This window comes from Ciconia boyciana, chromosome 28 (genome assembly GCF_034638445.1).
Source record: "Ciconia boyciana chromosome 28, ASM3463844v1, whole genome shotgun sequence".
NCBI lineage: Eukaryota > Metazoa > Chordata > Aves > Ciconiiformes > Ciconiidae > Ciconia > Ciconia boyciana.
In genome coordinates, this window is record NC_132961.1 from 2,123,760 (window position 1) to 2,145,732 (window position 21,973).

The 21,973-nt window shown below is 70.0% G+C and overlaps 3 protein-coding genes across 5 annotated transcripts; 1 reads left to right on the forward strand and 2 right to left on the reverse strand.

The window, feature by feature from the left end:
* Nucleotides 1-593: 593 nt before the first annotated feature.
* Nucleotides 594-8,717, reverse strand: SULT2B1 (sulfotransferase family 2B member 1). Its single transcript, XM_072847699.1, has 6 exons — nucleotides 8,574-8,717; nucleotides 5,162-5,370; nucleotides 4,950-5,076; nucleotides 4,271-4,365; nucleotides 2,060-2,240; nucleotides 594-823 (listed from the first exon to the last, which is right to left on the reverse strand). Exons 1-6 carry the CDS (start codon nucleotides 8,704-8,706, stop codon nucleotides 594-596), a joined length of 975 nt encoding a protein of 324 aa, XP_072703800.1. The 5' UTR covers nucleotides 8,707-8,717.
* Nucleotides 8,718-9,918: 1,201 nt separating this feature from the next.
* Nucleotides 9,919-12,096, reverse strand: RPL18 (ribosomal protein L18). The gene is made up of 7 exons (XM_072847750.1): nucleotides 11,886-12,096; nucleotides 11,584-11,670; nucleotides 11,379-11,486; nucleotides 10,947-11,045; nucleotides 10,710-10,833; nucleotides 10,541-10,610; nucleotides 9,919-10,020 (listed from the first exon to the last, which is right to left on the reverse strand). Exons 1-7 carry the CDS (start codon nucleotides 11,886-11,888, stop codon nucleotides 9,945-9,947), a joined length of 567 nt encoding a protein of 188 aa, XP_072703851.1. The 5' UTR covers nucleotides 11,889-12,096; the 3' UTR covers nucleotides 9,919-9,944.
* Nucleotides 12,097-13,170: 1,074 nt separating this feature from the next.
* SPHK2 (sphingosine kinase 2) lies at nucleotides 13,171-20,075 on the forward strand. 3 transcript variants are annotated; one of them, XM_072847790.1, is made up of 5 exons: nucleotides 13,172-13,549; nucleotides 14,979-15,122; nucleotides 15,930-16,024; nucleotides 16,127-16,242; nucleotides 18,173-20,074. In XM_072847790.1, the coding sequence occupies exons 2-5, from the start codon at nucleotides 15,080-15,082 to the stop codon at nucleotides 19,668-19,670; spliced, it is 1,752 nt and encodes a 583-aa protein (XP_072703891.1). In that variant the 5' UTR covers nucleotides 13,172-13,549; nucleotides 14,979-15,079; the 3' UTR covers nucleotides 19,671-20,074. The 3 variants fall into 3 exon arrangements, with proteins under 3 accessions (XP_072703889.1, XP_072703891.1, XP_072703888.1); XM_072847787.1 differs by having other exon boundaries at nucleotides 13,415-13,549; nucleotides 16,106-16,242; nucleotides 18,173-20,075; XM_072847788.1 differs by having other exon boundaries at nucleotides 13,171-13,549; nucleotides 15,930-16,242; nucleotides 18,173-20,075.
* Nucleotides 20,076-21,973: the final 1,898 nt, after the last annotated feature.

Below are 21,973 nucleotides of genomic sequence, written 5' to 3' on the forward strand. Positions count from 1 at the left end.
GGGGGGAAGGAGGGTGCAGGCAGGGATGGAGGGTGCAGGCAGGGAAGCAGGCAGGGGTGCAGGCAGGGAAGGAGGGTGCAGGCAGGGAAGCAGGCAGGGATGGAGGGTGCAGGGAGGGATGGAGGGTGCAGGCAGGGAAGCAGGCAGGGATTGGGGACAAGGCGGGGCAGGAGGACGTGAGGGACGGGATGGGGGGCAGGAGATGGGGCATGGGGGGACATGGGGGGCAGGAGGAGGTGGGGGGCAGGGGGACAAAGGGGGGCAGGAGATTGGGGACAAGTGGGACTCACTGTCCCCCATCCCACTGCACCCCAAGTGAATTGGGGGGGTCTTGGGACCCCCGGGGACCCCAGGTGCTGTTGGGGGGGGACACACGACACAGAGATTATTAAAACGTGGTGGAATAAACCCAAACCGCGTGACCTTGGGGGGGGGCGGCCCCAGGACCCCCAACAGAGCAGCTTTATTGAGACACCAACCGTGATGCCCCACCCCCATCCTGGAGGGGCCCGATCCTGGGGGGACGCCCTTCCACTCTAACCACTACACCCTCCCTTGGCGGTGGGGACCCCCCCTCCGGCACCGCTCAGGGGTCAATGGGGAGCTGGGGGGCGGGTCGGGGGGGTCCTGGGGGAGTCCCAGGGGGGTCTCCTCCTCGGGGGAGTCCTGGGGGTCCCGGGCAGGGGGCTGAGGGCGGGGGGGGGCTGCGGGGGGGGGTCCCAGGGGAAGGTGACCCCCAGCCCGGCCATGCGCTCCTGGTAGACCCGGTCGAAGCGGGCGCTCTGCTCCGCCGTCAGGTGATTCTTCCAGTCCCCGGAGATCCCTGGGGGCACACGGGGCGATGACCCCCCCGGACCCTCCCCAGGGACCCCACCGGTACCCCCCATAGCCCTTGGGAACCCCCAAACCCCCCCAGGACCCCCCATAGCCCTGAGGAACCACTTGAGCCCCCAGGGACCCCCCAGCTCCTCCTGGACCCCCATTCCCAGTGCCCCCCAACTCCCCACCCTGTTCCCAGTGCCCCCAGTTCGCCCCCAATCCTGTTCCCAATGTCCCCGATGCCCGTGTCCCCCAGCTTGTCCCTGTCCCCATCCCCTTGTCCTGAAGTCCCTGTCCCCATCCTCATGTCCCAAGGTCCCCGTTGCCATCACCACTTCTCCCTTCCTACGTCCACGTCCCCCTCCCCCTGTCCCTGTCCCACTGTCCCCGTCCCCACCCGTGCCCCATGCCGATGTCCCCATCCCCATGTCCCCACGTCCTCATCCCTGTCCCCATCCCCATGTCCCACCATCCCCACCATTGCGCAGGAAGGAGTTGTGCCACATACCGATGTCCCTGTCCCCTTGTCCCCACCTCCACATCCTGGTCCCCACGTCCCCATCCCCATATCCCCTTGTCCCCATCCCTGTCCCCACCCTCGCACAGAAAGGGGCTGCACCACACCCCCACGTCCCCAGGTCTCCATGTCCCCATCCCCCCATCTCCACCCTTGTGCAAGAAGGGGCCGTGCCACGTGTTGCTGTCCCTGTCCCCATGTCCCCATCCCCATGTCCTTGTCCCCACGTCCCTTTGTCCCCATCCCCACGTCCCCATGTCCCCATCCCTGTCCCCAGGTCCCCATGTCCCCATCCCCATGTCTCCTTGTCCCCATCCCCATGTCCCCATCCCTGTCCCCAGGTCCCCATGTCCCCATCCCCACGTCTCCTTGTCCCCATCCCCACATCCTCATCCCCATGTCCCCTCGCCCACACCCCCATCCCCACATCCCCAGGTCCCCTCGTCCCCATGTCCCCACCCTTGTGCAAGAAGGGGCCGTGCCACGTGTTGCTGTCCCTGTCCCCATGTCCCCATTCCCATGTCCCCGTCCCCACATCCCCTTGTCCCCATCCCCACATCCCCATGTCCCCATCCCTGTCCCCAGGTCCCCACGTCCCCATCCCCACGTCTCCTTGTCCCCATCCCCACGTCCCCATCCCCATGTCCTCGTCCTTGTCCCCATGTCCCCTCGCCCACACCCCCATCCCCACATCCCCAGGTCCCCTTGTCCCCATGTCCCCACCCTTGCGCAGGAAGGGGCCGCGCCGCAGGTCGAGGATGAAGAGGGGGGAGAGGCTGAAGTTGCTCATGCGGTTGCGGCTCATGGCGGCGAAGGAAGCGTTGGCCACCACCGCGTCCAGCGCCTCCGCGCTCAGCCCCCGCCCCAGGAAGGCGCAGAGGCGCTCCACGCTGCCGCGCAGGTCCTGGGGGGACACGGGGGGACATCAGGGACATGGGGGGACACGGGGGACATCAGGGACATTAGGGGACACGGGGGGACACAGAGATGCTCCACGCTGCCGCGCAGGTCCTGGGGGGACACGGGGGACATCAGGGACATGGGGACATGGGGGACATCAGGGACATTAGGGGACATGGGGGGACACAGAGATGCTCCACGCTGCCGCGCAGGTCCTGGGGGGACACGGGGGACATCAGGGACATGGGGGGACACGGGGGACATCAGGGACATTAGGGGACACGGGGGGACACAGAGATGCTCCACGCTGCCGCGCAGGTCCTGGGGGGACACGGGGGGACATCAGGGACATGGGGGACACAGGGGACATCAGGGATATGGGGACATGGGGGGGACACGGGGGACATCAGGGATATGGGGACATGGGGGGACACAGAGATGCTCCACGCTGCCGCGCAGGTCCTGGGGGACACGGGGGACATCAGGGACATGGGGGGACACGGGGGGACATCAGGGACATTAGGGGACACGGGGGGACACAGAGATGCTCCACGCTGCCGCGCAGGTCCTGGGGGACACGGGGGACATCAGGGACATGGGGGGACACGGGGGACATCAGGGACATTAGGGGACACGGGGGGACACAGAGATGCTCCACGCTGCTGCGCAGGTCCTGGGGGGACACGGGGGACATCAGGGACATGGGGGACACGGGGGACATCAGGGACATTAGGGGACACGGGGGGACACAGAGATGCTCCACGCTGCCGCGCAGGTCCTGGGGGGACACGGGGGACATCAGGGACATGGGGGACACAGGGGGACATCAGGGATATGGGGACATGGGGGGACACGGGGGACATCAGGGATATGGGGACACGGGGGGGACACAGAGATGCTCCACGCTGCCGCGCAGGTCCTGGGGGACACGGGGGACATCAGGGACATGGGGGGACACGGGGGACATCAGGGACATTAGGGGACACGGGGGGACACAGAGATGCTCCACGCTGCCGCGCAGGTCCTGGGGGACACGGGGGACATCAGGGACATGGGGGGACACGGGGGACATCAGGGACATTAGGGGACACGGGGGGGACACAGAGATGCTCCACGCTGCCGCGCAGGTCCTGGGGGACACGGGGGACATCAGGGACATGGGGGGACACAGGGGGACATCAGGGATATGGGGACATGGGGGGACACGGGGGACATCAGGGATATGGGGACATGGGGGGACACAGAGATGCTCCACGCTGCCGCGCAGGTCCTGGGGGACACGGGGGACATCAGGGACATGGGGGACACGGGGGACATCAGGGACATGGGGGGACACGGGGGGGACACAGAGATGCTCCACGCTGCCACGCAGGTCCTGGGGGGACACGGGGGACATCAGGGACATGGGGGGACACGGGGGGACACAGAGATGCTCCACGCTGCCGCGCAGGTCCTGGGGGGACACGGGGGACATCAGGGACATGGGGACATGGGGGGACACGGGGGACATCAGGGACATGGGGGACACGGGGGACACGGGGGGACACAGATGCTCCACGCTGCCGCGCAGGTCCTGGGGGGACATGGGGGGACATCAGGGACATGGGGGACACAGGGATGCTCCATGCTGCCACACAGGTCCTGGAGGGGACATGGCGGGACATGGCAGGACATGGGGACACTGGGGGACACTGGAAACATGGGGGAAATGAGGGGGACACACAGCGTGTGGGGCACTGAGATGCTCCATGCTGCCGCGCAGGTCCTAGGGGGGACACGAGGGGACATGGGGACACTGGGGGACATCAGGGACACAGGGGGACATCAGGGACACAGGGGGACATCAGGGACACAGGGGGACCCTGAGGACATGGGGGACACTCACAGGGTGTGGGGCACAGAGACACCCCACGCTGCCACATAGGTCCTGCCAGGGGGACACCAGGGGACACTGGGATACAGGGAGACACGGGGACACGTGGGGTCACACGGGGACACAGCGGGGACACAGCGGGGACACAGCGGGGGCCAGACCTGCTGCAGCTCCTCGTAGCTGATGCAGAAGAAGTTCTCGCGGCCGCGCAGCTCCAGCCACCCCCGGACGTGCTCGAACCAGGACCCAAAGGGCACTGGGGGGGCAGGGGGGGGCAGGGACCGGCAGGGGGAGGGACACACGACACGACGACACGGGACCCCCAGCCCCCACCCCAAACCCGGCCCCTCCAGAAACACCCGTGTTCCCCCAAAACCACTGACACCCCATAGTCCCTCCATGGTGCCCCCCATAGCAGCCCCTATAGCCCCACTAACACCCTATAGCCCCCCCATAGCAACCCCTACAGCCCCCCCATGGTGCCTCCCTGAGCAACCCCTATAGCCCACCCCATAGTAGCCCTCACAGCCCCACTGACACCCCATAGCCCCCAGACACCCAGTAGCCCCCTATGGCCCCATTGACCCCCATAGCCTGCTCATGCCCCCCCAGCAGCCTCTACAGCCCCCAGACACCCCATAGTGCCCCTATAACCACCCCATAGTGCCCCCCATTATCAACCCCTACAGCCCCCCACTTACACCCCATAGCCCCGCCATAGTGCCCCCTCGCAGCCCCTACAGACCCACTGACACCCCACAACTGCCCACCCATAGCAGCTCCTACACCAACCCAGCCCCCCTGCACCCCCAACACCCCCGTGCCCCCAGACCCCCAGACCGTCTCCCTCCAGGAACTTCTCCAGAAACTGCTCCAGGCTCCCGGGATCCTTGTAGGGCCGGAAAATCCGGGCAAAGTGGTAGAGAGAAACCAGGACGTCCTTGGGGTTCCTCACCGTGTAGATGACCTGGGAGGGGGACATGACACATCCATGGGTCCCACGCGTGGGGACACCCCCCAGCCCCCCCTACCCGCCCCCCCCCGAACCCGACCTTGGCCTTGGAGGTGAAGAAAGCCTTGGGGAAGAGCTGGACGGGGAGGTGGGAGCTGATGAGCCGGGGCCGGGGATTCCTCTGCGCCCGCCGCAGCCCCAGCACCGTCTCCAGCCAGGGACCCCGGTCCCAGTTGGGCACCGACCGGCACCAGCGCGGGTCCCCGTCGCTGCGGATCAGGCTCAGGATCTCCAGCATCCACACCGTGCCTGGGGGGGGGAGGGGGTGTGGGTCCTCTGGGGCCCTTGGGGGGGCCCTGGCGTCCCTGATGTCCCTTGGGGTATCCCTGGGGTCCCTTGGGGTCTCCCTGGGGTCCCTTGGGGGGACTCTAAGGTCCTTGAGGGGTCCCTTGGGGCTCCCTTTGGGGTCTCCCTGGGGTCCCTTGGGGGGACTCTAAGGTCCTTGAGGGGTCCCCGGGGTCCCTTGGGGCTCCCTTTGGGGTCTCCCTGATGTCCCTTGGGGTATCCCTGGGGTCCCTTGGGGGGACTCTAAGGTCCTTGAGGGGTCCCTGGGGTCCCTTGGGGCTCCCTTTGGGATCTCCCTGGGGTCCCTTGGGGGGACTCTAAGGTCCTTGAGGGGTCCCTGGGGTCCCTTGGGGTGTCCGTGGGGTCCCTGATGTCCACTGGGGTCTCCCTGGGGTCCCTTGGGGGGACTCTAAGGTCCTTGAGGGGTCCCTGGGGTCCCTTGGGGCTCCCTTTGGGGTCTCCCTGGGGTCCCTTGGGGGGACTCTAAGGTCCTTGAGGGGTCCCTGATGTCCATTGGGGTCTCCCTGGGGTCCCTTGGGGGGACTCTAAGGTCCTTGAGGGGTCCCCGGGGTCCCTTGGGGTGTCCCTGGGGTCCCTGATGTCCATTGGGGTCTCCCTGGGGGCCCTTGGGGGGGACTCTAGGGCCCTTGAGGGGTCCCGGGGGTCCCTTGGGGCTCCCTTTGGGGTCTCCCTGATGTCCCTTGGGGTATCCCTGGGGTCCCTTGGGGGGACTCTAAGGTCCTTGAGGGGACTCTAAGGTCCTTGAGGGGTCCCTTGGGGCTCCCTTTGGGGTCTCCTGGGGGACTCTAAGGTCCTTGAGGGGTCCCTGGGGTCCCTTGGGGTCCCTTGGGGCTCCCTTTGGGGTCTCCCTGGGGTCCCTTGGGGGGACTCTAAGGTCCTTGAGGGGTCCCTTGGGGGTCTCCCTGGGGTCCCTTGGGGGGACTCTAAGGTCCTTGAGGGGTCCCTGATGTCCCTTGGGGTATCCCTGGGGTCCCTTGGGGGGACTCTAAGGTCCTTGAGGGGTCCCTGGGGTCCCTTGGGGCTCCCTTTGGGATCTCCCTGGGGTCCCTTGGGGGGACTCTAAGGTCCTTGAGGGGTCCCTGGGGTCCCTTGGGGTGTCCCTGGGGTCCCTGATGTCCATTGGGGTCTCCCTGGGGTCCCTTGGGGGGACTCTAAGGTCCTTGAGGGGTCCCTTGGGGCTCCCTTTGGGGTCTCCCTGGGGTCCCTGATGTCCATTGGGGTCTCCCTGGGGTCCCTTGGGGGGACTCTAAGGTCCTTGAGGGATCCCTGGGGTCCCTTGGGGCTCCCTTTGGGGTCTCCCTGATGTCCCTTGGGGTATCCCTGGGGTCCCTTGGGGGGACTCTAAGGTCCTTGAGGGGTCCCTGGGGTCCCTTGGGGTATCCTGGGGTCCCTGATGTCCATTGGGGTCTCCTGGGGTCCCTTGGGGGACCCTAAGGCCCTTGAGGGGTCCCTGGGGTCCCTTGGGGTATCCCTGGGGTCCCTGATGTCCATTGGGGTCTCCCTGGGGTCCCTTGGGGGGACTCTAAGGTCCTTGAGGGGTCCCTTGGGGCTCCCTTTGGGGTCTCCCTGGGGTCCCTGATGTCCATTGGGGTCTCCCTGGGGTCCCTTGGGGGGACTCTAAGGTCCTTGAGGGGTCCCTGGGGTCCCTTGGGGTATCCCTGGGGTCCCTTGGGGGGACTCTAAGGTCCTTGAGGGGTCCCTGATGTCCATTGGGGTCTCCCTGGGGTCCCTTGGGGGGACTCTAAGGTCCTTGAGGGGTCCCTGGGGTCCCTGATGCCATTGGGGTCTCCCTGGGGTCCCTTGGGGGGACTCTAAGGTCCTTGAGGGGTCCCTGGGGTCCCTTGGGGCTCCCTTTGGCGTCTCCCTGGGGTCCCTTGGGGGGACTCTAAGGTCCTTGAGGGGTCCCTGGGGTCCCTTGGGGTGTCCCTGATGTCCATTGGGGTCTCCCTGGGGTCCCTTGGGGGGACTCTAAGGTCCTTGAGGGGTCCCTTGGGGCTCCCTTTGGGGTCTCCCTGGGGTCCCTTGGGGGGACTCTAAGGTCCTTGAGGGGTCCCTGGGGTCCCTTGGGGTATCCCTGGGGTCCCTGATGTCCATTGGGGTCTCCCTGGGGTCCCTTGGGGGGACTCTAAGGTCCTTGAGGGGTCCCTGGGGTCCCTTGGGGTATCCCTGGGGTCCCTGATGTCCATTGGGGTCTCCCTGGGGTCCCTTGGGGGGACTCTAAGGTCCTTGAGGGGTCCCTTGGGGCTCCCTTTGGGGTCTCCCTGGGGTCCCTTGGGGGGACTCTAAGGTCCTTGAGGGGTCCCTGGGGTCCCTTGGGGTATCCCTGGGGTCCCTTGAGGGGACTCTAAGGTCCTTGAGGGGTCCCTGGGGTCCCTTGGGGCTCCCTTTGGGGTCTCCCTGGGGTCCCTTGGGGGGATTCTAAGGTCCTTGAGGGGTCCCTGAGGTCCATCGGGGTACCCCTGGGGTCCCTTTGGGGGGTCTCCAAGGTCCTCGAGGGGTCCCTGGGGTCCATCGGGGTACCCCTGGGGTCCCTTTGGGGGTCTCCAAGGTCCTCGAGGGGTCCCTGGGGTGCACTGGGACATCCCTAGGGTCCCTCAAGGGGGTCCCTTTGGGAGCCTCTGAGATCCTCGAGGTCCCTTGGGGGGTCCCTGGGGTCCATTTTGGGAAGCTCTAAGGTCCTTGAGGGGTCCCCTGAGGTCCCTTGGGTCCCTTTGGGGTCCCTTTGGGGGGTCCCTTGGGGAGTCTCGAGGTCCTTGAGGCATCCCTGAGGTTGCCTGGGGGGTCCCTTTGACGTCCCAGGGGTCTATGGGGTGGGGTGGGGGATCCTGGGGTCCTTTCAGGGTCCCTGAAGTCCCTTTGGGATCCCCGAGGTCCTTTGGGGGGGGGGGGTCCCTGATGTCCCTTTAGGGTCCCTGAGGTCACTTAGATGTGCTCGATGTCCCTTGTGGCATCCCCACGGTCCCACTGAGACCCCTTGGGGGTCCCCGGGGTCCCTTGGGGGTCCCAGCAGTCTTCTGGGGAGTCCCTGTGTTGATTCGGGTCCCTTTGGGGTCCCCAAGGTCCCTTGGGGGGTCCCTGAGGTCCTCCAGGGTGTCGTGTCCCCCCCCCCCACCTCGGGTCCCCCCACGTCCCCCCGTGTCCCCTACCCGATTTCTGGTAGGTGACATTGAAGACGTCGTCGTCCTCCACGGGGAAATCGCGAGCGGCCTCGAGCCCCCGGGGGGAGTAGAGGAGCCCCGGGAAGGTGACGCCGCCATGCTGGAAGTACCCCCGCGACATGGGGGGGGGGGACGGGGACGACGACACGGACACGACACACAAGGACAACACCCACGCGGGACCCGGACCTGCGTGGGGGTGGGGGAACACACACGGTGGGATCGCAGGGGGAGGGGATGAGCGGAACGATGGGACCGGCGCTGGAGCTGCCTCCACCCCCCCCCCCTCCACGCGGGTCCCGGGGGCCCCACGCGGCGCCGTGGCAACGGGTCCCGTGGGGGGGGACACGGGACAACACCCGCACCCGGTCCCGCGGGGGTGGCCCGGCCCGGCGCCAGGCAACAGCGTGGGGTGGGGGGGGAGGGCAGGGAGAGGTCGGGACACGGGGCCGCCCCACGGGTGCCCCACGGCGGGCTCACCCGCACCCCCGCCGCGTGTCACTGCTCCGCAGCCAGCCCACGCGGGGGTCCGAGTCCTGTGGGGCTCCCCCCACATGGCAGCTGCTTCCCCCCCGCCACGGCCACCCCACGCGGTGGCTGCCTCCCCCCGTCCCCCCCCCCCCACGCCGTGCCGCGGTCCCCGTGGATGGAGCAGCCCCGGTCCCCCCGTACCTGGCAGCACCGCACGGAGCCGCCGCGATCGCACGGAGCCGCGGCGGGCGGGGCACCGCTTCCCCCACACCCGTGGGGCGGCACCGCCCCACCCCGCTGCCCCCCACGCCGCCCGTGGGGCGGCACCGCCCCGCCCCGCCTTGCGCAACACCCCCCCGACCGGTTCCTCCCCTCCCCCGCGGACACGGACCCCGCGTGGGGGCTGGATGTGACCCCCACCCACTCGTGAAAAGCCACAGACACCCCCTCCCTCCCGGGGTTAAAGTGGGGGGTGCCCACAGTGGGGGTCCAGGGAACAGCTACCGCCCCCCACGGCGTGACAACAAACTGGGGGGGTACAGGACACTTGGGTCCACGGGGGGGAGTTGGGGTGAAGGGGGTCCCCACGGACAGGCAGTGACCCGGGGGGCACAGGGGGTCCCCAAACACAGGCAGTGACCCGGGGGGGGCACAGGGGTCCCCAAACACAGGCAGTGACCCGGGGGGGCACAGGGGGTCCCCAAACACAGGCAGTGACCCGGGGGGGCGGGGGGGCACAGGGGTCCCCAAACACAGGCAGTGACCCGGGGGGGCGGGGGGCACAGGGGGTCCCCAAACACAGGCAGTGACCCGGGGGGGCGGGGGGCACAGGGGTCCCCAAACACAGGCAGTGACCCGGGGGGGGGGGCACAGCGGGTTATTGGGGTCTCAGTTCTTGTAGCCCCGACTCGCCCGGCGCCCACGCGCCCGCTCGAATTTCCGCCCCTTGGAGCGCACGTAGGGCCTGGGGGGGGACACGGGGAGGTCAGGGGGACCCAGGCATCCGGAACACGCCACCCCCCATGACCCCCCCAGCACCCAGCAAGCCCCCATTTCCCCAGGAATCCCATCACCCAGCAGAGCCCCACTGGGACCCCAGCACCCACAGAGCCCCCTCCCCAGCACCCAAAAAGGACCCAGGCATGCAGACCCCCCACCCCAACACTCCACAAGGACCCCAATATCTGACCCCCTCCCCACTGAGAGGACCCCAGCATCCAGCCCCCCAAAAGAGCCCCCCATAAAGGGATGCCAACATCCAGGCCCTGTTCCCTGCCTCCCCAAGAGCCCCCCAAAATGGGACCCCAGCATCCAGACCCCCCATAAGGGAACCCCAACATCCAGGGCCCACTTCACCCCCCAAGAGCTCTGCCAGCACTCAGACCCCCAAAACGAGGTGCTGGCATCCAGGCCCCACTCCCCCGCCCCCCCGCAAAAGAGCCCCCCCAGCATCCAGGACCCCCCCCCAAGGGCCCCCCACTCACTTGGTGTGGCTGTGGGGGGTCCCGGGCGCCTTCCCAAAGTGCCGATAAACCTCCCGAGCCTTGCGGGGTCCTGCGTGGGGGGGGGACACGGGACACACACGATGACAGTCGGAAAGGGGGTCACCCCACGGCCATGGGGGGGGTCCCCAGGGGTCGGGGGGGCACTCACCGGAGAGCAGGACGGTGCCCTTGCCCTTGGGGGAGGCCATGGCCAGCTGGTCGAAGGTCAGGATGGTGCCCCCCGCCCGCAGGATGCGGGTGCGAGCCCCCCGCGTCACCCGCAGGGCGCAGAGCTGGGGGTGGGAGGAAAAAAAACAAAAAAAAAAACCACGGGGGGAGGGGGGGTGTGGGGGTGTCAGCACCAGCCCCGTCCCCGGGGACCCCGGGACCCCCCCACCCCACCGACCTTCAGCTTGGGGACGTCCTGGATGCGGATGTCGTCGGTGACGGTGCCCACCACCACGGCCGTCTTGTCCTCCCGCCCCGGCCGCTTCATCATCCGGATCTGGGGGGGGGGAAAGGCGGTGCTGGGGGGTGGGGGCAGGGGTGCGGGTGTACCCCCCCCAACACCCCCCTACAGATACCCAGGGGTCCGGGTGTGAGCCCCAACACCCGCCCGGGGCACCCAGGGGTCCAGCTGCACCCCCCAAGGACACCCGGGGTGCGGGTGCGACCCCAACGCCCCCCGCGGTCCCAGAACTCATTAGAGAGACTTTTGGGTGCCAAAAGCGCTATTTCGGGGTCCCTGGCTGCAGGGCGAGGTGTGCCAGGGCCGCAGAGGCGGCGTTTTGGGGGGCCGGGACCCCGCGGAGCCCCCCCCCCCGCCCCCGGCACTCACCATGCGGGACAGGGAGAGGGGCGGCCGGTTGGTCCGGCTCATGAAGAGCCGCTTCAGGATCACCTTGTTAAAGGCCGAGTTCGTCCGCCGGGCCAGGAACCGGTAGAGCTGCGGGGGGCGGAAGGCAGCGGGACCGGGGAAAGGGGGGGTCAGCACCGGCGGGAGAGCCCCGCTACCCCGGCGGCCCCCCCCTCCCCGGGCCCACCTTGACGAGGAGCCGCAAGTAGATGTCCTGGCTCTTGGGCTCCCGGCGCCGGACCTTCCGGTCCCGGTTATGGCGGATATCGATACCCTGAGAGGGGAACGGAGCGGGTCAGGCCGGCGCTAGGCCTCAGCGGGAGCCATCGGGCACCGGCCCCGCCACGGCGCTCCGTCGCCGCCGCCATCACGACCATCACGCCCCCCAGGCTCCCTCCAGCCTCCTCCGGCAGCGGCGGCACCGGCCCGATCCCCCCCGGCGGCGGGTGGCGGCGGATGCGCCTCCCCCCCCCCCCAGCGCAGACCCACCATGGCTCCGGCGGCAGAGGGAGGCAGAAGAAGGAGCGCGCCCCGCGCGGGGGGTTATGGGAGAGAGGGGACCGCTTCCGCCCGGCGGCCGGAAGTGGGTGCGCGGGGCCGCTCTGCGCGGCGCCGCTCGATGGTGCGGGAGGACTGTAGCTTCCAATAGGAAGGCGGCGGTGAGCGTAGAGACAGAGAGTCAGGGCTGCGGAGGAGTTTTGCGTTTAGTCAGCGTTGTTAATTGGGTTGCAAAGGGGGCAGGCAGCGGGAGGGATAGCGGCGGGACCATGCCGCTGTCCTGGCGTGTTCCGCGGTCCCGCCGACCCCGCCCGGCCCCGCCGCTCTGGGGCTTTTATTGGAAAACCGGGCCTTGCCCTCAGCCAAGATGGCCGCCGCGGCCTCGACCCCAGGCGACAGTTGCCATGGCTCCGCCGCTTCTATTGGCTGAAGCCTCGTCCCCGCCCCAAGATGACGGCCGTGCCCCCGCCTGGCCCGTAGCGCCCTCAAGAAAGATGGCGCCGCCCCAACGTCACCGCCCGTTGCTCCCCACAGCGGCGCCGCCCTCAACCAACATGCCGGGACGCGATGGGGCGGGGCGAACGCGGCGACGCTTTCCATTGGCTGCCGGCTGGGGGCTCGGCACCGTACGATTGGTGGGGCGGGCGGGAGGCGGGGAGCGCTTCCGGGGCGGAGGGCAAGACGGCCGGAGGGGAGAGAGGGCGACAGCGGGACCGGCGCCCGGGGGGACGCGGGCCCGGGGGCCGCCCCGGGGCCCTCCCCGATACGGGGGCCCATGACAGGGTGGGAGCACTGGGGGACCGGGGGGGCGGTTGTAACGGTCTGGGGGTGACAACGGCCCTGGGGGAGCAGCACCGGCCGGGGGGCGATACCGGCCTGGAGAGGGCAGTACCGGCCGGGGGAAGCAGGCCCCGGGGGTGACACCGGCCCTGGGGGACAATACCCGCTCTGAGGGGCAATACCGGCCCTGGGGGCAGTACCGGCCCGGGCCCCCCTCGCAGCTCCGCCGCCTCCGGTCCCGCCCTGCCCCCCGTCCCGCCCCCTTTTCCCCGCCCCCCCCCCCCCCCCCGACGGGCGTCGGGCGAGGAGAACGGGACGGGCACCCTGCGCAGGTGGGGGGCACCGGGGATGGAGGCACCGGGGGTCACTGGGATGGGGGGGCACAGGGGATGGGGGCACCGGGCGTCCCTCCCCCGTTCCTAACCCCCTCTCCCCGTCTCCCCTCCGCAGGCCCTGGCCGAGCCGCCCCCCCCCGCCCTGATGAACGAGGAGCCGGTGCTGGAGGGGGATTTTGGGGGCCCCCAGGTGCCGGGGGGGGACCCCGCTTCCACCTCCGCCTGACCCGGACGGAGCTGCAGATCCTGGGGGGGCCCCCGGGGGGGGTACGGCGGGGGGGGGCGGGGTGCTGCGCCTGGCCGACGTGGTGGGCTGCCACACGCTGCGCGCCCCCTCCCTGCCCGCCGCCGCCTTCTTCGCCGTCTACGCCTACCCCCCCCGCTGCCGGGGGGTCCCGGGGGGGCCCCGGCGCCGCCGCCGAGCCCCCACTTTCCGGGTGGACGCGGCCCCCCACTACGAAGGGAACCGGGCGACGGCCGAGCGCTGGGCCCGTGCCATCCGCTGCCTCGTCCGGGGGCTCCCCCTGCCCCCCCAGGCTGGTAAGGGGGGGGGGGGCGGTGTCTGGGAATGGGGGAGTTCGGGGGGGACCCTGGGTGTTAGAGGGAGGGGCACCCAGGCCTTCAGGGCCCATAGGAATGGGGGTTTGGGGACACCCCCGCCAGGAATTGGGGAGGGACCCAGGTATTGGGGGACCCCCCAGGAGTAGGGAGGGGACCCTCAGGGGTGGGGAGGGGGACCCAGGAATTGGGGGACCCCCCCAGGAGTGGGGAAGGGACCCCCAGGGATGGGGAGGGGCCCCAGGAATTGGGGGACCCGCAGGAATTGGGGAAGGGACCCAGGAGTTTGGGGGATCCCCCATGCCGTAGGGAAGGGGCGTTCGGGCCCTGTAGGAATGGGGAGGGGACCTGGGAATTTGGGGGACCCCCCGGGGATGGGGAGGGGACCCAGGAGTTTGGGGTGCTCCCCACCCCCTCGGGAGGGACCCCCCCACCGCAGCCACCGGGGCCGGTCCCGGCTGGTGGAACGAGTCTGGCCGAAAGCCGCCGCCTGCGGGTGTGGGGTGGGTGCCACCCCGGGTCCCCTCGGGGGGGGGTGCCACCCCGGGTCCCCTCGGGGGGTGGGGCGACACCCAGACGCCTGGGTCCCCTCGGGGTACGGTGGAGGGGTCCCGGGGGTGGGGGTGCCAGACGCCTGGGTCCCCTCTCGGGTCTCTGGGGTGGGGACCCAGGAGTTCCGGGGTGGTCTGCGGGAGGGGGCCCCAGGGATTTGGGGGGTCTCCAGGATGGGGGGGGGGTGTCTCCAGGTGGGGGACCCAGGTGTCTGGGGGGTCTCAGGGATGGGGACCCAGGGGTTTGGGGGGTCTCTGGGATGGGGGGTCTTTGGGGTGAGGATCCAGGGGTTTGGGGGGTCTCTGGGATGGGGACCCAGGAGTCCGGGGTCTCCAGGCGGGGGGGGGGGTGTCCAGGAATCTGGTGGGTTCTCCAGGATGGGGGGTCTCCAGGTGAGGACCCAGGCATCCGGGGGGGTGTCTCTGGGGTGAGGATCCAGGGGTCTGGGGGTCTCGGGGATGGGGACCCAGGAGTCTGGGGGTCTCCAGGCAGGGACCCAAGTGTCCAGGAGGGGCTCCCCAGGAATCTGGGGGGTCTCCAGGATGGGGGGTCTCCAGGCAGGGACCCAGGCATGTGGGGGTCTCTGGGATGGGGACCCAGGAGTCTGGGGGGGCTCCAGGCAGGGACCCAAGTGTCCGGGAGGGGGTCTCCAGGAATCTGGGGGGGTCTCCCGGATGGGGGGGGTCTCCAGGCAGGGACCCAGGCATCCCCGGGGTCTCTGGGATGGGGACCCAGGAGTCTGGGGGGGCTCCAGGCAGGGACCCAAGTGTCCGGGAGGGGGTCTCCAGGATGGGGTGGTCTCCAGGATGGGGGTGTCTCCAGGCGGGGACCCAGGAGGCCGGGGGTCTCTGCCCCGCAGAAATCCTGCCGGAGCCGCGGCGGCGGCGGCTGCTGCTGCTGCTGAACCCCTTTGGGGGCCGGGGCCAGGCCCTGAGCTGGTGCCAGACCCACGTCCTGCCCATGATCACCGAGGCCGACATCAGCTTCAACCTCATCCAGACCGGTGGGGGGCCGGGGGGCCGGGGGCGGGGGCGCAGGGCAGGGGGCCGGGGTGCCGGGCAGCGGCTATAGGGGCTGGGGAGGGCTATGGGGGGCCGTGGGGTGCTCTGGGGGGCTGTGGGGTGCTCTCTGGGGGCTGGGGGCTGTGGGGTGCTTGGGGGGGGGCACTGGTGGGGCATGGGGGGCAGAGGGCTCGGGGGGGGCAGGGCAGGGGGCCTGGGGGTGCCAGACAGCGGCTATAGGGGCTGGAGAAGTATATAGGGGGGTTGTGGGGAGCTCGAGGGGGGCCTGGGGACCTGGGGTGAGGGTTGGGGGGCTGAGGGGGGTCAGACAGCGGATATAGGGGCTTGGGGGCAAAATGGGCTGGGGGGGGGCAGGGTGTTCTGGGGGCCCTGGGCTGGGAGCTCAGAGGGCTCTGGGGGGTGGGGCAACTGGGGTGGGGGTCTGGGGGACGCCAGGCAGCAGCTGGGGGTTACTGGGGGGCTCTGGGGAGCTGGGCTGGGGGCTTTGGGGGACCCAGGGGCTGGCGGGGGCTGGGGGGCAGGACAGGAGGGCTGGGGGGAGCAGACAGCAGCTGTAGGGGCTGGGGGGAATATGGGGGAGTTGGGGGGCTGGGGGGCTGGGGACCTGGGCTGAGGGTTGGGGGCTCAGGGGACTGGGGGAGCCCAGGGGAGGGTTTGGGGTCCCTGAGGGGAGGTGGGGGGGGTTGGTGGTCTGTGGGGGCCATGGGAGAGTTTGGGGGTCCCTGGGGGGGGGTCAGAGGGGGTTGTGGGGGTCCCTGGGGGCCGTGGTTGATGTGTGCCCCCCCCAGAACGGGCGAACCACGCGCGGGAGCTGGTGACGGGGATCAGCCTGGACGAGTGGGACGGGATCGTCACCGTCTCGGGGGACGGGCTCCTCTACGAGGTAACGACCCCCCCCCAAAAGGGGACCCAGGCATCCGGGACCCCCCCGGCGGGGCACCCAGGCGTCCCGGGGGGGTCCCAGGCGCGTCCCCGGCCCCCGCAGGTGGTGAACGGGCTGATGGACCGGCCGGACTGGGCCGCGGCGCTGAGGATGCCCCTGGGGATCCTGCCCTGCGGCTCCGGCAACGCTCTGGCCGCTGCCATCAACTTCCACGCCGGGTACGGGGACACGGGGGGACACGGGGGGACACGGGAGGGACACGGGGTGACATGGGAGGGACACGGGAGGGACATGAGAGGGACACGGGGACGTGGGGACACACGGGGGGATGCCCCCGGGGATCCTGCCCTGCGGCTCCGGCAACGCCCTGGCCGCCGCCATCAACTTCCACGCCGGGTACGGGGACACGGGGGGACACGGGAGGGACACGGGGTGACACGGGAGGGACATGAGAGGGACACGGGGGGATGCCCCCGGGGATCCTGCCCTGCGGCTCCGGCAACGCCCTGGCTGCCGCTGTCCACTTCCACGCCGGGTACAGGGACACGGGGGGACACGGGAGGGACATGGGGACACGGGAGGGACATGGGGACATGAAGGGGACAGGGGGCGTGGGGATATGGGACAGGGGCTCCCCGTGCCTGATGCATCTCCGTGGCGTGTCCCTGCGTGTCACTTCCCTGCGCTGTCCTCGTGCCGTGTTCTCACCCCGTGTCCCCCGCACGTGACGCGTCCCTGCGTTGTGTCTTTGTGCGTCACGCGTGTCTGTGACGTGTCCCTGCATGTGCCATGTCCCCGTGTGTGCCACGTCCCTGTGCTGTGTCCCCACGCCGTGTCCCCTGGCTGTGCCGTGTCCCTCTGCCACGTCTTTGTGCTGCGTCCCCCACGTGTGACACGTCCCTGTGCCTCATGTGTCTGTGGCGTGTCTCTGTGTGTCACATCCCTGTACCGTGTCCCCATGTGTGGCACGTCCCTGTGGTGTGTCCCCACATATGCCACATCCCTCTGCTGTGTCCTTGTGCATCGTGTGTCCCCGTGCCGTGTCCCCGTGCCGTGTCCCCGTGCCGTGTCCCTGTGCCATCTCTGCAGCGTCCCTGTGCCGTGTCCCCATGTGTGACGTGTCCGTGTGCCATGTCCCTGTGCCATGTCACTGTATGTGATCTGTCCCCGTGTCACATCCCCACATGTGACACTTCCCTGTGACGTGTCCCCGTGCCATCTCTGCAGCGTCCCTGTGCCATGTCCCCGTGTGTGACGTGTCCCTGTGCCATCCCTGTGCCATGTCCCTGTGCCATGTCCCGACATGTGACACATCCCCATGCCATGTCCCCGTGCCGTGTCCCTGTGCCATCTCTGCAGCGTCCCTGTGCCATGTCCCCGTGTGTGACGTGTCCCCACGCCATGTCACTGTCTCATCCCTGTGCCATATCTCTGTGCCACGTCACCGTACGTGACCCATTCCTGTGCCATGTCCCCGTGCCGTGTCCCTGTGCCATCTCTGCAGTGTCTCTGTGCCACGTCCCCACGTGTGACGCGTCTCCATGCCGTGTCCCTGTGCCATGTCCCCACGTGTGACGTGTCCCCATGCCACATCCCTGCACATGACATGTCCCCATGTGTGACACATCCCCGTGCCATGTCCCTGTGCCCCATCCCCACGCACGACCCGTCCCCATGCCACGTCCCCGCACGTGCCGTGTCCCCGTGCCATGTCCCTGTGCCACATCCCCACACGTGATGTGTCCCTGTGCCACGTCCCCACGTGTGACACGTCCCTGTGCCATGTCCCTGTGCCCCATCCCCATGCACGACCCGTCCCCATGCCACGTCCCCGCACGTGACGTGTCCCCGTGACGTGTCCCCGTGCCATGTCCCTGTGCCACATCCCCACACGTGACGTGTCCCTGTGCCACGTCCCCACGTGTGACACGTCCCCGTGCCATATCCCTGTGCCCCATCCCCATGTGTGACCCGTCCCCATGCCACGTCCCCGCACGTGACGTGTCCCCGTGCCATGTCCCCACATGTGACACATCCCTGTGCCATGTCCCCGTGCCCCATCCATGACCCGTCCCCATGCCACGTCCCCGCACGTGACGTGTCCCCGTGCCACGTCCCCACGTGTGACCGTCCCCGTGTCCCCACCAGGCTGGCCCCGGCTCTGGGCCTCTCCCTGCTGCAGAACTGCGCCGTGCTGCTGTGCCGGGGGACGCCGTCCCCCCTGGACCTGGTGTCGGTGACAACGGCCTCGGGCACCCGCGTCTTCTCCTTCCTGAGCGTGGCCTGGGGGCTGGTGGCCGACGTGGACATCGAGAGCGAGCGGCTGCGACGCCTGGGCCCGGCGCGCTTCGCCCTGGGCACGGCCGCGCGCCTGCTGGCCCTCCACACCTACCGCGGCCGCCTCTCCTACCTGCCCGCTGTCCCCCGCAGTGCCACCACCGATGCCACCGGGGCCACCGCCGCGGCCACCGTTGCCCCCCTGCCCCGCGCTCTCTCCGACCTGGGGCTCTGCGCGGGGACGCCCAGCGGGCCCGGTACCCCCGAGGGGGATGGCGGGGACTGGGGGGACGCCGGGGACGTCCCGGGGCTTGGGGACGTCCCGGGGCTTGGGGACAACCCCGGGAAGAACGGTGCTGCTGCTGGAGACGTGCCGGTGTGGGGGGACGCCTTGATCCAGGGTGACACCCCAGGACGTGGGGACGCTGCAGGACGTGGGGACATCACGGTGCAGGGGGACGCTTCCAGCTCTGGGGACTCCTCAAGTGACGGGGTCACCCCAAGGCATGGGGACACCCCGAGTGATGGGGCCACCGAGGTGCATGGGGACAACGCCAGCTCTGGGGTCACCCCAGGACATGGGGCCGGCACAGCGCACGGGGACACCCCCAGCCCTGGGGACACCCCAAGTGATGGGGCCAACATGGCGCGTGGGGTCACCCCGAAAGATGGGGACACCCCGGGACATGGTGCCGCCACCAGCCCTGGGGACACCCCAAGTGATGGGGCCACCGAGGTCCGTGGTGTCACCTCAATGCATGGGGACACCCCGAGCGATGGGGTCGCCCCCACCCCTGGGGTCACCCCCACCCCTGGGGACACCCCAAGCGACGGGGACGCCTCGAGCGATGGGGCCACCGAGGTCCACGGTGTCACCGCAAGGCAGGGGGACACCCCCAACCCCGGTGCCCCCCCGAGGGACGCGTCCCCCCCGACTCCCCCCTCCCCCCCCGGCGGCCCAGTTGACGACCTACTGGTGCCACTGGGCCAACCGGTGCCCCCCGGCTGGGTGACGCTGGAGGGGGACTTCGTGCTGGTCCTGGCCATCTACCAGTCGCACCTGGGGGCCGAGCTGGTGGCGGCCCCCCGGGCCCGGCCGGACGACGGCCTCATCCACCTCTGCTACGTGCGGGCGGGGGTCTCGCGGGGGGCCCTGCTGCGGGTGCTGCTGGCCATGGCGCGGGGCGGGGGGGGGGACGCGGCCGCCGCCGGACCCCCCTTGGCCCGCGTCCCCGCCCGCGCCTTCCGCCTGGAGCCCCTGACGCCCCGAGGGGTGCTGACGGTGGACGGGGAGCGGGTGGAGTACGGACCCCTCCAGGGGCAGATCCACCGCGGGCTGGCCCGGCTCCTCACCCCCGCCGCGCCCTGAGGGGACGCGGGGGACCCCCAGGGACGTGGGTGGCTGGCGGGGAGCCGGGGGGGGACCCGGGCGGTCGGGGGACGCCGCGGGACCCAAGGGCTCGGGGGGGACCCAAGGGGTGGCCGGCGAGATCCGGGGGGTCGGGGGACCCCAAGGAACTCGGGGGGACCCCAAGGGATCCCCAAGGGCTCGGGGGGGACCCAGGGGGTGGCCGGCGAGATCCGGGGGTCGGGGGACCCCAAGGGATCCCCAAGGGCTTAGGGGGACCCCAGGGGGTGGCCGGCGAGATCCAGGGGGTCGGGGGGACCCCAAGGAACTCGGGGGGACCCCAAGGGATCCCCAAGGGCTTGGGGGGACCCCAGGGGGTGGCCGGCGGGGTCGGGGGACCCCAAGGAACTCGGGGGGACCCCAAGGGATCCCCAAGGGCTCGGGGGGGACCCAGGGGGTGGCCGGCGAGATCCAGGGGTCGGGGGACCCCAAGGAACTCGGGGGACCCCAAGGGATCCCCAAGGGCTTGGGGGACCCAGGGGGTGGCTGGGGAGATCCGGGAGGTCAGGGGGACCCCAAGGAACTCAGGGGGACCGCAAGGGATCCCCAAGGGCTTGGGGGACCCAGGGGTGGCCAAGCGAGATCCAGGGGTCGGGGGGACCCCAGGGGTGGCTAGGGAGATCCAGGGGTCAGGGGACCCCAAGGAACTCGGGGGACCCCAAGGGATCCCCAAGGGCTTAGGGGGACCCAGGGGTGGCCGGCGAGATCCAGGGGTCGGGGGACCCCAAGGAACTCGGGGGACCCCAAGGGATCCCCAAGGGCTTGGGGGACCCCAGGGGTGGCCGGCGGGGGTCGGGGGACCCCAAGGAACTCGGGGGACCCCAAGGGATCCCCAAGGGCTTAGGGGGACCCAGGGGTGGCTGGGGAGATCCAGGGGTCGGGGGACCCCAAGGAACTCGGGGGACCCAAGGGATCCCCAAGGGCTTGGGGGACCCAGGGGTGGCCGGCAAGATCTGGGAGGTCAGGGGGACCCCAAGGAACTCGGGGGACCCAAGGGATCCCCAAGGGCTTAGGGGACCCCAGGGGGTGGCTGGGGAGATCCAGGGGTCGGGGGACCCCAGGGGTGGCTGGGGAGATCCCAGGGGATCCCCAAAGGCTTGGGGGACCCCAGGGGTGGCCAGCGAGATCCAGGGGTCGGGGGACCCAGGGGTGGCTAGGCGAGATCCAGGAGGTCGGGGGACCCCAAGGAACTCGGGGGACCCCAAAGGGATCCCCAAGGGCTCAGGGGGACCCCAGGGGTGGCCGGCGAGATCCAGGGGTCGGGGGACCCCAAGGAACTCAGGGGGACCCCAAGGGATCCCCAAGGAACTCGGGGGACCCCAGGGGTGGCTGGGGAGATCCAGGGGTCGGGGGGACCCCAAGGAACTCGGGGGACCCCAGGGGGTGGCTGGGGAGATTCAGGGGGTCGGGGGACCCCAAGGAACTCGGGGGGACCCCAAGGGATCCCCAAGAGCTTGGGGGGACCCCAGGGGGTGGCCGGGGAGATCCGGGAGGTCGGGGGACCCCAGGGAACTCGGGGGGACCCCAAGGGATCCCCAAGGAACTCGGGGGGACCCCAGGGGGTGGCTGGGGAGATCCAGGGGGTCAGGGGGCCCCAAGGCTTTGGGGAGGGGGAGGTGGTTGGGGGACCCCAAGGGGTCAGGGGGACCCAGAGGTCCCTGTGGGACCCAGGCACTGGGGGGGGCCCCAGCAATTTGGGGGGGCCCTGGGGGGACCCAGGCGTCAGGGTGACCCCTGCGCTGACACCCCCCCCCGGGCTGCCCCCACCCCACAGCAAGGGGTGACCCCAAACTGGAGGGGACCCAGGCATCCGGGTCCTGTTCCCCCCCACGCCAGAGGACCTGGGGGGGGTGGGTCGTGCTGCCCCCCCCCCCCGTGACCTATGCAATAAAGCCCGAGCGTGGAGTGAGCGCAGTCCTTGGGGGGGGAGGGAGGGTCGTGGTTCCGTGGGGGAGGGGTCACTCGTGGGGGGTGTCTGGCACACGCATATGCATGGGCTCTGCACCACCATCCCCCCCCATTTGGCCTCCTAGAGCCCCCCCCATCCCAGTGCCCCCCAGTTTGGCCTCCCAGTACACCCCTCCCCATCCCATTGCCCCCCCCAGTTTCCTCTCCCAGTCCTCCCAGTTCAGGCTGCAACCAGCAGCAGGGTCAGAGGTTTATTCTGTACAAAGCCCCCCCCCCCAAACCCCGGAGGGTCGTGACCCCAAAACCCACGTGCGGGAGGCTGGGGGGAGGGGCAATAAAGTGGTCAAAGTGCAGGG